The 15,984-nt window shown below is 47.8% G+C and overlaps 2 protein-coding genes across 5 annotated transcripts in view; one reads left to right on the top strand and one right to left on the bottom strand.

Moving 5' to 3' along the window:
* LOC144506666 (pyridoxal kinase-like) overlaps positions 1-15,984 on the top strand; it is a 64,033-nt gene that overhangs the window by 2,129 nt on the left and 45,920 nt on the right. Inside the window, exon 3 of one of the 3 annotated variants that reach the window (XM_078233078.1) lies at positions 13,921-14,025. The exons of the other annotated variants lie outside the window; for them this stretch is intronic. Coding sequence (XP_078089204.1) covers positions 13,921-14,025 — 105 coding nt within the window. The remainder of the gene's footprint in view (positions 1-13,920; positions 14,026-15,984) is intronic. 3 annotated transcript variants of the gene reach the window in all.
* LOC144506667 (fibroblast growth factor 5-like) overlaps positions 1-15,984 on the bottom strand; it is a 101,716-nt gene that overhangs the window by 43,063 nt on the left and 42,669 nt on the right. The window lies entirely within an intron of this gene.

Genomic DNA, 15,984 nt, shown 5'->3' with positions numbered 1-15,984 from the left:
TACGGGTTCCACACACACTGACTCTCACTGGGGTCCCACACACACTGACTCTCACTGGGGTACGGGTCCCACACACACTGACTCTCACTGGGGACGGGTCCCACACACACTGACTCTCACTGGGGTACGGGTCCCACACACACTGACTCTCACTGGGGTACGGGTTCCACACACACTGACTCTCACTGGGGACGGGTCCCACACACACTGACTCTCACTGGGGTACGGGTTCCACACACACTGACTCTCACTGGGGTACGGGTTCCACACACACTGACTCTCACTGGGGTCCAGGTCCCACACACACTGACTCTCACTGGGGTACGGGTCCCACACACACTGACTCTCACTGGGGTACGGGTCCCACACACACTGACTCTCACTGGGGTACGGGTTCCCCACACACTGACTCTCACTGGGGTCCCACACACACTGACTCTCACTGGGGTACGGGTCCCACACACACTGACTCTCACTGGGGTACGGGTTCCACACACACTGACTCTCACTGGGGTACGGGTTCCACACACACTGACTCTCACTGGGGTACGGGTCCCACACACACTGACTCTCACTGGGGTACGGGTTCCCCACACACTGACTCTCACTGGGGTCCCACACACACTGACTCTCACTGGGGTACGGGTCCCACACACACTGACTCTCACTGGGGTACGGGTTCCACACACACTGACTCTCACTGGGGTACGGGTTCCACACACACTGACTCTCACTGGGGTACGGGTTCCACACACACTGACTCACTGGGGTACAGGTCCCACACACACAGACTCTCACTGGGGTACGGGTTCCACACACACACTGACTCTCACTGGGGTATGGGTCCCACACACACTGACTCTCACTGGGGTACGGGTCCCACACAAAGTGACTCTCGCTGGGGTACGGGTCCCACATGCACTGCCTCTCTCTCGGGTACCCATGTGTAAGGTGTGTCGTGTCATTTCACTTATTCTGTTATTCTGGTTGACCATGAGAAGGATAACAGAGTCTGAAGTTCCTTACAGGTGAGCTGGAGTTTGTGTGTAGCTAATCAAACAACTAGGTGTTGTAATGGGGCTCCCTGGGACTGGGTGTTGTAACGAGACTCCCTGGGACTGGGTGTTGTAACAGGGCTCACTGGTCCATGATGTTGTTACGATCTCCAGCCGGCGTCTGCGCAGTGCCTAGGTTAGACCTGGAATCTATTCCGGATTTACTCCAGTTGCTCAGCCCCACACTCGATGAAACCATTACCTCAACTGAGACACTGGTGACCCTGGGATTTATTTCACATCTGTGTCACGCAATGTGCCGCCTTAAACTTCTATTTTGTGTGACATTGAAAATACACAAATGGACTTTCAACTGTATCGAAGGAATACTAGTTACAGGTGTCACATTGTCTGTCATGTCTTAGGTGACTTCTTTATAATTGTATACAGCTAGAATACTGTGTGCAGTTCTGGAATCCACATTATAGGAGGGATACGATTGCACTGGAAAGGTTGCAGAGGAAATTTACCCAGATGTTGCCTGGGCTGGAGAGTTTCAGCAATGAAGAGTGATTGGATAAACTGGGGTTGTTTTCCTTGGAGCAGAGGAGATTAAGTGGGGACATGATTGAGATGTGTAAGATTCAAAATGTGGCAGATGGAGTTTAATGTGGATAAGTTAACGATAGAGGGTTGGCAGCAGGAGAAATACTTAATACAATTCATGTTACCAGAGAGGCAGTGCTGGGTAGACTAATGGGACTGAAGGTGGACAAGTCCCCGGGTCCAGATGGAATGCATCCCAGGGTATTGAAAGAAATGTCAGAGGTAATAGTGGATGCGTTAGTGATTATTTATCAAAACTCGTTGCATTCTGGGGTAGTGCCGGTTGATTGGAAAACGGCTAATGTTACGCCGCTGTTTAAAAAAGGAAGGAGACAAAAGGCGGGTAACTATAGGCCTGTCAGCTTAACGTCTGTAGTAGGGAAAATGCTGGAATCCATTATTAAAGAGGAGATAGCAGGGCATCTGGATAGAAATGGTTCGATCAATCAGACGCAGCATGGATTCATGAGGGGAAAGTCGTGCTTGACGAACATGTTGGATTTTTATGAAGATGCGACTAGGGCGGTTGATGGAGGAGAACCGGTGGATGCGGTGTTTTTGGATTTCCAAAAGGCGTTTGATAAGGTGCCCCATAAAAGGCTGCTGAAGAAGATTAGGGCACACGGAGTTGGGGGTAGTGTGTTAAAGTGGATTGGGGACTGGCTATCCGACAGGAAGCAAAGAGTCGGAATAAATGGGTGTTTTTCCGGTTGGAGGAAGGTAACTAGTGGCGTGCCGCAGGGATCGGTACTCGGGCCGCAACTGTTTACCATTTATATAGGTGATCTGGAGGAGGGGACAGAGTGTAGGGTAACGAAGTTTGCAGACGACACAAAGATAAGTGGAAAAGTGAATCGTGTGGAGGACGGAGAAGATCTGCAGAGAGATTTGGACAGGCTGAGTGAGTGGGCGAGGATATGGCAAATGGAGTATAACGTTGAGAAATGCGAGGTTATACACTTTGGAGGAAATAATAACAAATGGGATTATTATCTCAATGGAAACAAATTAAAACATGCTACCGTGCAAAGGGACCTGGGGGTCCTTGTGCATGAGACGCAAAAGCCCAGTCTGCAGGTACAACAGGTGATCAAGAAGGCAAATGGGATGTTGGCCTATATTGCGAAGGGCATAGAATATAAAAGCAGGGATGTCTTGATGCACCTGTACAGGGCATTGGTGAGGCCGCAGCTGGAATACTGTGTGCAGTATTGGTCCCCTTATATGAGGAAGGATATATTGGCATTGGAGGGAGTGCAGAGAAGGTTCACCAGGTTGATACCGGAGATGAGGGGTTTGGATTATGAGGAGAGGCTGCGGAGATTGGGTTTGTACTCGTTGGAGTTTAGAAGGATGAGGGGGGATCTTATGGAGACTTATAAGATAATGCGGGGGCTGGATAGGGTGGAGGCGGAGAGATTCTTTCCACTTAGTAAGGAAGATAAAACTAGAGGACACAGCCTCAAAATAAAGGGGGGTCGGTTTAAGACAGAGTTGAGGAGGAACTTCTTCTCCCAGAGGGTGGTGAATCTCTGGAATTGTCTGCCCACTGAGGTGGTGGAGGCTACCTCGCTGAATATGTTTAAAGCGCGGATGGATGGATTCCTGATCGGTAAGGGAATTAAGGGTTATGGGGATCAGGCGGGTAAGTGGTACTGATCCACGTCAGATCAGCCATGATCTTATTGAATGGCGGGGCAGGCTCGAGGGGCTAGATGGCCTACTCCTGCTCCTATTTCTTATGTTCTTATGTTCTAAGTGTGAGATTGTCCAATAGAAAGGCAAATTATTACCTAAATGAAAAGCAGATTCAAAATGCGTCCAGGCAGAGGGATCTGGGTGTCTGTGTTCGGGGCAGAGGGATCTGGGTGTCTGTGTTCAGGGCACAGGGATCTGGGTGTCTGTGTTCGGGGCAGAGGGATCTGGGTGTCTGTGTTCAGGGCAGAGGGATCTGGGTGTCTGTGTTCGGGGCAGAGGGATCTGGGTGTCTGTGTTCGGGGCAGAGGGATCTGGGTGTCTGTGTTCGGGGCAGAGGGATCTGGGTGTCTGTGTTCGGGGCAGAGGGATCTGGGTGTCTGTGTTCAGGGCAGAGGGATCTGGGTGTCTGTGTTCGGGGCAGAGGGATCTGGGTGTCTGTGTTCAGGGCAGAGGGATCTGGGTGTCTGTGTTCGGGGCAGAGGGATCTGGGTGTCTGTGTTCGGGGCAGAGGGATCTGGGTGTCTGTGTTTGGGGCAGAGGGATCTGGGTGTCTGTGTTTGGGGCAGAGGGATCTGGGTGTCTGTGTTCAGGGCAGAGGGATCTGGGTGTCTGTGTTCGGGGCAGAGGGATCTGGGTGTCTGTGTTCGGGGCAGAGGGATCTGGGTGTCTGTGTTCGGGGCAGAGGGATCTGGGTGTCTGTGTTCGGGGCAGAGGGATCTGGGTGTCTGTGTTCGGGGCAGAGGGATCTGGGTGTGTGTGTTCATGAATCGCAGAGAGTCGGTATGCAGGTGCAGCATGTAATAAAAAAGGCAAATGAGATGTTGGCATTTATCTAGAGAAGTGTTGTTGCAGTTGTATAGGGTGTTGGTGAGACCACATCTGCCACCTATCCGCCCACTCCACCAACTTGTCTCTGTCCTTTTGAAGTTCTACACTCTCCGCTTCACAGTTTACAATACTTCCAAGTTTTGTATCATTCACAAATTTTGAAATTGTTCCCTGCACACCAAGATCTAGATCATTAATAAATATCAGGAAATGCAAGGGTCCCAATCCCGACTCCTGGGGAATTCCACTACAAACCTTCCTCCAGACAGAAAACTATCCATTGGCCATTACTCTCTGCTTCCTATTATTCAGCAAGCTTCGTATCCATGTTGCTGCTGCCTTCTTATTCCATCAGCTATAACTTTTCTCACAAGTCTGTTGTGTGGCATTGTATTGAATGCCTTCTGAAAGTCCATGTACATTACATCAACAGCATCACGTAGAAACTAGAAGCAGGAGGAGGCCATTCAGCCCTTCAAGCCTGCTCCGCCATCCATTTGGTTCATGGCTGATCATCAAATTCAATATCCTGATTCCCCCTTTCCCCCGTATCCCTTGATCCCTTCAGCCCCAAGAGCTACATCTAAATTCTTCCTGAAATCACACAATGTTCTGGCCTCAACTGACTTCACTGCTATGGTAGTGAATTCCACACATTCACCACTCTCTGGGTGAAGAAATTTCTCCTCATCTCAGTCCTAAGAGGTTTCCCCCTTATCCTCAAACTCTGACCCCTCGTTCTGGACTCCCCCACCATTGGGAACATTCTTTCTGAATCTACCCTGTCTAATCCTGTTAGAATTTTATAAGTTTCTATCAGATCCCCTCTCACTCTTCTAAACTCCAGTGAATATAATCCTAACCGACTTAGTCTCTCCTCATCTGGACCTGCATCCCAGGAATCAGCCTGGTAAACCTTCGCTGTACTCCCTCTATAGCAAGGACATCCTTCCTCAGATAAGGACTCCAAAACTACACACAATACTCCAGGTGTGGCCTCACCAATGCTCTATACAATTGCAGCACAACATCCCTATCCCTATACTCAAATCCCCTCGCTATAAAGGCCAACATACCATTTGCCGCCTTTATCCCCAATTGCAACAGGATCTTGATCAATTGGGCCAGTGGGCTAACGAATGGCAGATGGAGTTTAATTTAGACAAATGCGAGGTGATGCATTTTGGTAGATTGAACCAGGGCAGGACTTACTCAGTTAATGGTAGGCGTTGGGGAGAGTTACAGAACAAAGAGATCTAGGGGTACATGTTCATAGCTCCTTGAAAGTGGAGTCACAGGTGGACAGAGTGGTGAAGAAGGCATTCGGCATGCTTGGTTTCATCGGTCAGAACATTGAACACAGGAGTTGGGACGTCTTGTTGAAGTTGTGCAAGACATTGGTAAGGCCACACTTGGAATACTGTGTGCAATTCTGGTCACCCTATTATAGAAAGGATCTTATTACTCTAGAAAGAGTGCAGAAAAGATTTACTAGGATGCTACCGGGACTTAATGGATTGAGTTATAAGGAGAGGCTGAATAGACTGGAACTTTTTTCTCTGGCGCGTAGAAGGCTGAGGGGTGATCTTATAGAGGTCTATAAAATAATGAGGTGCATAGACAAGGTAGATGGTCAATATCTTTTCCCAAAGGTAGGGGAGTCTAAAACTAGAGAGCATAGGTTTAAGATGAGAGGGGAAAGATACAAAAGTGTCCAGAGGGGCGATTTTTTCACACAGAGGCTGGTGAGTGTCTGGAACCAGCTGCCAGAGGTAGTAGTAGAGGCGGGTACAATTTTGTCTTTTAAAAAGCATTTAGATAGTTACATGGGTAAGATGGGTATAGAGGGATATGGGCCAAATGCGGGCAATTGGGATAGCCTCGGGGTTTAAAAAAAAAGGCAGCATGGACAAGTTGGGCCGAAGGGCCTGTTTCCATGCTGTAAACCTCTATGACTACTGCCTGCTGTACCTGCGCGCTTACTTTCAGCCACTGATGCACGAGGACTCCAAGGTCTCATTGAGTCTTCACCTTTCTCAGTTTACACCCATTCAAGTAAAAATCTGCCTTCCTATTATTGCTACCAAAGTAGATAACCTCACATTTATCCACATTATACTGCATCTGCCATGCAGATGCCCACACACTCAGCCTGTCCAAATTACCCTGAAGCATCTCTGCATCCTCCTCACAGCTCACCCTCCCACCCAACTTTATATCATCTGCAAATTTGGAGATACATTTAGTTCCCTTTTCCAAATCATTATTATATAATGTGGACAGTTGGGGTCCTAGCACATGAGGGTTACCCTCATTGACAACTTCTGTCACCTCCTCCAAAAGCTCCAGCAAGTTAGTTAAACACAATGTCCCCCTTGGAAATCCATGCCGGCTCTTCCCAGTCAACCCATATTTTTCCATGTGACTATGAATTCTATCCGGAATAGTTGTGCCTAGAATCTTGCCCACCACTGATGTTAAACTGACTGGCCAGTAATTGCTGGGGCTATCCTTACAGCCTGTTTTAAACAAGGGTATAACATTTGCAATTCTCCAGTCCTCTGGCACCTCCCTGAGTCTGGAGAAGCTGGAAGGTTATGGCCAACACCCCTGCAATTTCCATTCTCACTTCCTTCAATATCCCTGGATGCATCTCATCCAAACTCGGTGCCTTGTCAACTTTCAGTACCAACAGTCTATTCAACACTTTCCCCTTTCCAATTCTGAACTCTTCTCGGGACCGCGTTTCCTCAGCTGTCACGATGGCCTGTGTATCCTTATAAAGACAGATGCAAAGTTTTTATTTCATTCCTCAGCCAGCCTCCATGTGTAAATTCCGTTTTAGTTCCTTATTCGGTCCTACTCCTTTTAGCACCCTTTTAGAGTTTGTGCGTATAGAAGACTTTGGGATTCCCCTTTATTTTAGCTGCCAATCTTTTCTAAGAAACCTTCTCCCCTTCTCTAATGTGCTTTTTCACCTCTCCTCGGATCCTTCTCTATTCCTCTTGGTTCTCAACTGTATTTTCTACCTGACACCTGTTATAAACATACTTTGCTTCTTTATTTTAATTTCTATCTCCTTTTTCATCAGGGAGCTCTGGATTTCTTTGTCCCACCTTTCTCTTTGAAGGGAATATAGTGCAACTGTATCCAAACCATTTCTGTTTTGAAGGTATCCCATTGTTCAGCTACAGTTTTTCCCGCTAACCTCTTGTTCCAGTCTAACCAGCCCAGCTCCGTTCCTGCCCCATTGAAGTCGTCTCTCCCCCAGTTAATTATTTCTACTCTGGATTGCCTATTTTGCTTTTCTATCGTTATCCTAAACCTTCCGATTGAATGATCACAGCCTCCTAAATCTTCCCTCACTGACACTTGATCTACTTGGCTCACTTCATTCCCAGAACCAGGTCCAACAGTGCATCCTTACTTGTTGGACTGGACACAAACAGCTGCAGAAAATTCTCCTGGGCACAATCCAGGAACTTTTACCCTTTACACTGTCACTGTCTCAGTCTACGTTTGGGTAATTGAAGACCCCACTAAAACTTCTCTATAATGTTTGCATTTCTCTGTAATTCCTGGGGCAGCACGGTAGCACAGTGGTTAGCACTGCTGCCTCACAGCGCCAGGGATCCGGGTTCGATTCCCGGCTTGGGTCACTGTCTGTGTGGAGTTTACACTTTCTTCCTGTCTCTGCATGGGTTTCCTCCGGGTGCTCTGGTTTCCTCCCACACTTCAAAAATGTGTGGGTTAGGTTGATTGGTCATGCTAAGTTGACCCTAGTTTCGGGGATAGCGAGGTAAATATGTGGGGTGATGGGGAGAGGGTGGAATTGTCGTCAGTGCAGGCTCGATGGGCCGAATGGCCTCTTTCTGCACTGCTGGGATTCTATGATTCCTTGCAGATTTGTTCTCCTACATCCTTCTCACTAGTTGGTGGTCTATGGACTACACTCAGCAATGGAATTGCACCCTTTTTGTTCCTCAGCTCCAGCCAAATTGATTCTGTTCCTGAACCCTCTGGGACATCCTCTTTCTCCAGCACGGAAATGCTCTCCTTAACCCTGTGGTCTCCAAATAGTTGGTCCTGGAATCGTGAAAAGTCAGTTGTCACTGACTGCTGAACCGCTGCTGTAAATGTGCAGGACTTTGACATCTCACAATGACGGCCGAATCAGCTCATTGACTGCTGAATCGCAGGCATGAAGACATGGGATAAACTGGGTGAAGACAAAATGAAGAGCGAGGGACCTCCAAGAGAGCAAAATCCTCCCATTTCCACCTGGAATGGGCAAGTGAATTTTTTTTTACGGATGTCAAAGGCAAAACCATTTGTCTAATTTGTTTACAGAGTTCGGCCTTGGGTAAAAGCTCATTTGGAACGGCGTTGCAAGACAGTGCATGCAAAGTTTCAAGCAAATTTCCATTTAAGCAGCATCGTTCAGACAAAGTTGGGAAATTCAAGAGAATGTTAACAGCCACTCTTTTCAAAACCTGTGGCGAAAGGCAAGGCTGACAAAAAGATGTCTTTTCACATTAGGCATCTGTTGGCAAAACATAAGCTGTTCACCGATGGTGAAGTTAGGAGGAAGGCTGTGATAGTCGCTCTCGACACCTTGTTCAAAGACTTCAAAAACAAACATGAAATGATGACAGCCAGCAAGAGCGTGCCGCTTGGTGCTTCAACAGTCGCCAGCAGGGTGGAATTATTGTCCAGGATATGTGTCTCAGCAAATACACCAAGACTTGTCAGGCTGTGAATGTTTCTCACTGCAGTTTGATGAGTCAATAGACATGAAGAATACAACCCAGTTAATTGCCATGTGAACAAAAACAAAGTTTATTTACTTATTTATTAATCACAATTACGGTTTATGTTAACACTGCAATGAAATTACAGTGAAATGCCCCTAGTTGCCACACTCCAGCACCTGTTTGGGTCAATGTACCTAACCAGCACGTCTTTAAGACTGTGGGAGGAAACCGGAGCACCCCGAGGAAACCCACGCAGACATGGGGAGAACGTGCAGACTCTGGACAGACAGTGAGCCAAACGGGAATCGAACCCGGGTCCCTGGTGCTGTGAGGCAGCAATGCTAAAGATGTAACAAAGGAAGACTTCCTCACTGTTCTGCCGCTGAAAGAGAGGACAAGAGCAGAGGATGTTGGCGATGAATTCCGAAAGAAACTGGTTTCAATCACAACTGATGTTGCTTGAGTCACGATTAGAACATAGAACATAGAACAGTACAGCACAGAACAGGCCCTTCGGCCCACGATGTTGTGCCGAGCTTTATCTGAAACCAAGATCAAGCTATCCCACTCCCTATCATCCTGGTGTGCTCCATGTGCCTATCCAATAACCGCTTAAATGTTTCTAAAGTGTCTGACTCCACTATCACTGCAGGCAGTCCATTCCACACCCCAACCACTCTCTGCGTAAAGAACCTACCTCTGATATCCGTCCTGTATCTCCCACCACGAACCCTATAGTTATGCCCCCTTGTAATAGCTCCATCCACCCGAGGAAATAGTCTTTGAACGTTCACTCTATCTATCCCCTTCATCATTTTATACACCTCTATTAAGTCTCCCCTCAGCCTCCTCCGCTCCAGAGAGAACAGCCCTAGCTCCCTCAACCTTTCCTCATATGACCTACCCTCCAAACCAGGCAGCATCCTGGTAAATCTCCTCTGCACTCTTTGTGGAGCACTGCAGCTGGTGGAGTTTCTAAGAAGAATTCAATTATTAAATCTGGAATATAAAGATAGTCTCCGCAGTAGTGACCATGAAACTATTATTGATTATTATAAAAACCCATCTGGTTCACTAATGTCTCTTTAGGGAAGAAAATCTGCTGTCCTTACCTGGTCTGGCCTACATGTGACTCCAGACTCTCAGCAATGTGGTTGAGAAAGACACTCTGGTCAGGAGCAATTAGGGATGAGTAATAAATGCCAGCCTTGCCAGCAATACCTACATAGTGTGAATGAGTAAAGAGGAAAGGCCATTCAGCCCATAGTTTTGTGGTGGTTTTTCAGGGGAGCTGAATGGGACCTGAATTGTGAATGTTCCGTTTCCTTGTTTCTCCTTTGTCCGCTCTGTTCTTACTCTCTGGTGGGAATTGGAACGTCTTCATAACATTGATGCAAGAAAGTGCAGTAAAGCTTCACAAATAGTCTCGGATCTCGTATCAGGACTCAGGAAACATTCCTGGAACACTTGGGAGATTCAGGATGTGGATGTATGTAAAAGATCAGACAATAGTCCTGCCAGTCTGAATGACAGCACCGGCTGGAACTTGAACAGAAAATGTAGTGGAAGACATAGCCCTAACTACATCAAAGGTGATGAAATGGAGATGGTTGAGAGCTTCAAGTTTCTAGGTGTTCAGATCCCTCCATGCTGCGCTGTAGTTAAGAAAACCCACCAACGTCTCTACTTTCTCGGAAAGCTAAGGAAATTTGGCATGTCCACAACAACTCTCTCCAATGTCTACAGACGCACCATCAAAGAACAAAGAACAATACAGCACAGGAACAGGCCCTTCGGCCCTCCAAGCCCGCGCCGCTCCCTGGTCCAACCTAGACCATTCTTTTGTATCCCTCCATTCCCACTCTGTTAATGTGGCTATCTAGATAAGTCTTAAACGTTCCCAGTGTGTCCGCCTCCACCACCTTGCCCGGCAGCGCATTCCAGGCCCCCACCACCCTCTGTGTAAAATACGTCCTTCTGATATCCGTGTTAAACCTCCCCCACCTTGAACCTATGACCTCTCGTGAACGTCACCATCGACCTGGGAAAAAGCTTCCCACCGTTCACCCTATCTATGCCTTTCATAATTTTATACACCTCTATTAGGTCACCCCTCATCCTCCGTCTTTCCAGTGAGAACAACCCCAGTTTACCCAATCTCTCCTCATAACTAAGCCCTTCCATACCAGGCAACATCCTGGTAAACCTCCTCTGCACTCTCTCTAAAGCCTCCACGTCCTTCTGGTAGTGTGGCGACCAGAACTGGGCGCAGTATTCCAAATGCGGCCGAACCAACGTTCTATACAGCTGCAATATCAGACCCCAACTTTTATACTCTCTGCCCTGTCCTATAAAGGCAAGCATGCCATATGCCTTATTCACTACCTTCTCCACTTGTGACGTCACCTTCAAGGATCTGTGGACTTGCACACCCAGGTCCCTCTGCGTATCTACACTCTTTATGGTTCTGCCATTTATCGTATAGCTCCCCCCTACGTTAGTTCTACCAATATAAAGTACAATATAAAGGGAAAGACTCTTAGTACTGCAGAGGATCAGAAGGACCTTGGGGTCCGGGTCCATAGGACTCTAAAATCGACCCCGCAGGTGGAGGAGGTGGTTAAGAAGGCGTATGGTGTGCTGGCCTTTATCAATCGAGGGATTGAGTTTAGGAGTCTGGGGATAATGATGCAGCTATATAAGACCCTCGTCAGACCCCACTTGGAGTACTGTGCTCAGTTCTGGTCGCCTCATTACAGGAAGGATGTGGAAAAGATTGAAAGGGTGCAGAGGAGATTTCCAAGGATGTTGCCTGGATTGAGTGGCATGCCTTATGAGGATAGGCTGAGGGAGCTCTGTCTTTTCTCCTTGGAGAGACGTAGAATGAGAGGAGACCTAATAGAGGTATATAAGATGTTGAGAGGCATAGATCGGGTGGACTCTCAGAGGCTTTTTCCCAGGGTGGAATGGCTGCTACGAGAGGACACAGGTTTAGGGTGCTGGGGGGTAGGTACAGGGGAGATGTTAGGGGGAGGTTTTTCACACACAGGGTGGTGGGCGAGTGGAATCGGTGCCTTCAGTGGTGGTGGAGGCAAACTCAATAGGGTCTTTTAAGAGACTCCTGGATGAGTACATGGGACTTAATAGGATGAAGGGTTATAGGTAGGCCTAAAAGGTAGGGATATGTTCGGCACAACTTGTGGGGCCGAAGGGCCTGTTTTGTGCTGTAGTTTTCTATGTTTCTAAAATGCATCACTTCGCATTTATCTGGATTGAACTCCATCTGCCATTTTTTTGCCCAAATTTCCAGCCTATCTATATCCTTCTGTAGCCTCTGACAATGTTCCTCACTATCTGCAAGTCCAGCCATTTTCGTGTCGTCCGCAAACTTACTGATCACCCCAGTTACACCTTCTTCCAGATCGTTTATATAAATCACAAACAGCAGAGGTCCCAATACAGAGCCCTGCGGAACACCACTAGTCACAGGCATCCAGCCGGAAAAAGACCCTTCCGCTATCACCTTCTGTCTTCTGTAACCAAGCCAGTTCTCCACCCATCTAGCCACCTCCCCCTTTATCCCACGAGATCCAACCTTTTGCACCAACCTACCATGAGGGACTTTGTCAAACGCTTTACTAAAGTCCATATAGACGATATCCACGGCCCTTCCCTCGTCAACCATTCTAGTCACTTCTTCAAAAAACTCCTCCAGGTTAGTGAGGCATGACCTCCCTCTCACAAAACCATGCTGACTATCGTTAATGAGTTTATTCCTTTCTAAATGCGCATACATCCTATCTCTAAGAATCCTCTCCAACAACTTCCCTACCACAGACGTCAAGCTCACCGGCCTATAATTTCACGGGTTATCCTTCACACCCTTCTTAAATAACGGGACCACATTAGCTATCCTCCAATCCTCTGGGACTTCACCTGTGTCCAGTGACGAGACAAAGATTTGCGTCAGAGGCCCAGCGATTTCATCTCTTGTCTCCCTGAGCAGCCTTGGATAGATTCCATCAGGCCCTGGGGATTTGTCAGTCTTTATATTCCCTAAAAAACCTAACACTTCCTCCCTTGTAATGGAGATTTTCTCTAACGGGTCAACACTCCCCTCCGAGACACTCCCTGTCAACACATCCCTCTCCTTTGTGAATACCGACGCAAAGTATTCATTTAGGATCTCCCCGACTTCTTTGGGCTCTAAGCATAATTCCCCACTTTTGTCCCTAAGAGTTCCGATTTTTTCCCTGACAACCCTTTTGTTCCTAACGTATGAATAAAATGCCTTGGGATTCTCCTTAATCCTGTCTGCCAAGGACATTTCGTGACCCCTTTTTGCCCTTCTAATTCCTCGTTTGAGTTCGAAAGCATCCTTTCTGGTTATATCACAGCTTGGTATTTCAAGAAACTACAAAAGGTTGTGAACGTAACCCAGTCCATCACACAAAGCAGCCTCCCATCCACTGACTTGTCTACATTTCCCGCTGCCTCAGAAAAACAGTCAGCATAATCAAAGACCCCTCGCACCCCGGACATTCTCTCTTCCACCTTCATCCATCGGGAAAAAGCTACAAAAGACTGAGGACACATACCAACCGACTCAAGATCAGCTTCTTCCCTGCTGCTGTCAGACTTTTGAATGGGTCTACCTCTCATTCAGTTGATCTTTCTCTACACTCTTGCTATGACTGTAACACTATAATCCGCACCCTCTCCTTTCCTTCTCCCCTGTGTACTCTATGAACGGTATGTTTTGTCTGTATCGGCTTGTAAGAAACAATATTTTTCACTGTATAACGATACCTGTGACAATAGTAATCCAATTCAATTCCCACAGCTGCTGTTAGTGTTGTCACAAAATCTCAAATCTAGATCAACGAGGGCAGAAATCTGATCAAGCCAGTGGTTTGAATGGAAGGTAAGTTGTTAGAACTCCCCCTTGCCAGCAGCGCACAAACCTCCCTAAAGCAGTGGTCTCCGTCTCTCTCCCTCCAACCATCTCTAATTCACAATCCCCTGTGTTTGACATTTAGGATATGAGCACTGGAAGGGACAAACCATGACAGCGGGGGAGCTCCAGACACTATATGAAGGGCTCAAACTGAATGATGTGACTCGCTACGATTATGTACTGACAGGTAGGCACGGATTGCAAGGTTCGCATCCTGAGTGTAAGTATTGATGCAACTGACAGTGTAGAGGGAGCTTTCCTCTGCATCTAACCCGGTGCTGTACCTGTCCTGGGAGTGTTTGATGGGGGACAGTGTAGAGGGAGCTTTCCTCTGTATCTAACCCCGTGCTGTACCTGTCCTGGGAGTGTTTGATGGGGGACAGTGTAGAGGGAGCTTTCCTCTGTATCTAACCCCGTGCTGTACCTGTCCTGGGAGTGTTTGATGGGGACAGTGTAGAGGGAGCTTTACTCTGTATCTAACCCCGTGCTGTACCTGTCCTGGGGGTGTTTGATGGGGACAGTGTAGAGGGAGCTTTACTCTGTATCTAACCCCGTGCTGTATCTGTCCTGGGAGTGTTTGATGGGGACAGTGTAGAGGGAGCTTTACTCTGTATCTAACCCCGTGCTGTACCTGTCCTGGGGGTGTTTGATGGGGACAGTGTAGAGGGAGCTTTACTCTGTATCTAACCCCGTGCTGTATCTGTCCTGGGAGTGTTTGATGGGGACAGTGTAGAGGGAGCTTTACTCTGTATCTAACCCCGTGCTGTACCTGTCCTGGGAGTGTTTGATGGGCACAGTGTAGAGGGAGCTTTACTCTGTATCTAACCCCGTGCTGTACCTGTCCTGGGAGTGTTTGATGGGGACAGTGTAGAGGGAGCTTTACTCTGTATCTAACCCCGTGCTGTACCTGTCCTGGGAGTGTTTGATGGGGACAGTGTAGAGGGAGCTTTACTCTGTATCTAACCCCGTGCTGTATCTGTCCTGGGAGTGTTTGATGGGGACAGTGTAGAGGGAGCTTTACTCTGTATCTAACCCCGTGCTGTACCTGTCCTGGGAGTGTTTGATGGGGACAGTGTAGAGGGAGCTTTACTCTGTATCTAACCCCGTGCTGTACCTGTCCTGGGAGTGTTTGATGGGGGCAGTGTAGAGGGAGCTTTACTTTGTATCTAACTCCGTGCTGTACCTGTCCTGGGGGTGTTTGATGGGGACAGTGTAGAGGGAGCTTTACTTTGTATCTAACCCCGTGCTGTACCTGTCCTGGGGGTGTTTGATGGGGACAGTGTAGAGGGAGCTTTACTCTGTATCTAACCCCGTGCTGTACCTGTCCTGGGAGTGTTTGATGGGGGCAGTGTAGAGGGAGCTTTACTCTGTATCTAACCCCGTGCTGTTCCTGTCCTGGGAGTGTTTGATGGGGGACAGTGTAGAGGGAGCTTTCCTCTGTATCTAACCCCGTGCTGTACCTGTCCTCGGAGTGTTTGATGGGGACATTGTTGAGGGAGCTTTACTCTATTTAACCCCGTGCTGTACCTGTCCTGGGAGTGTTTGATGGGAAAACACAGTAAGAAGTCTTAACAACATCAGGTTAAAGTCCAACAGGTTTATTTGGGAGCAAAAGCCACTAGCTTTCGGAACAGGCTGTTCCTTCGTCAGGTGGGTGGGTGTTCTGATCACAAACAGGGCACAAAGACACAAGCTCAACTCAATTTACATGAATAATGATTGGAATGTGAGTCTTTACAGCTAATCAAGTCTTAAAGCTAATCAAGTCTTAAAGTCTTGAAAGCCTGTGACCGCTGGCATTCAGCCTCTGATCTCCGGGTAAGCGTTCTCCAAGGCGGCCTTCACGACACACGACAGCGCAGAGTCGCTGAGCAGAGACTGATAGCCAAGTTCCGCACACATGAGGACGGCCTCAACCGGGATCGTGGGTTCATGTCACACTATCTGTAACCCCCCACAACTTGCCTGGGCTTGCAAAATCTCACTAACTGTCCTGTCTGGAGACAATACACATCTCTTTAACCTGTGCTTAATGCTCCCTCCACTCACATTGTCTGTACCTTTAAGACTTGATTAGCTGTAAAGACTCACATTCCAATCATTATTCATGTAAATTGAGTTGAGTTTGTGTCTTTGTTCCCTGTTT

Source organism: Mustelus asterias, chromosome 17 (assembly GCF_964213995.1).
Source record: "Mustelus asterias chromosome 17, sMusAst1.hap1.1, whole genome shotgun sequence".
In the NCBI taxonomy this organism is placed as follows: domain Eukaryota; kingdom Metazoa; phylum Chordata; class Chondrichthyes; order Carcharhiniformes; family Triakidae; genus Mustelus; species Mustelus asterias.
The sequence above is the reverse complement of the archived record's forward strand: the minus strand, read 5'-3'. Positions and strand labels throughout refer to the sequence as shown.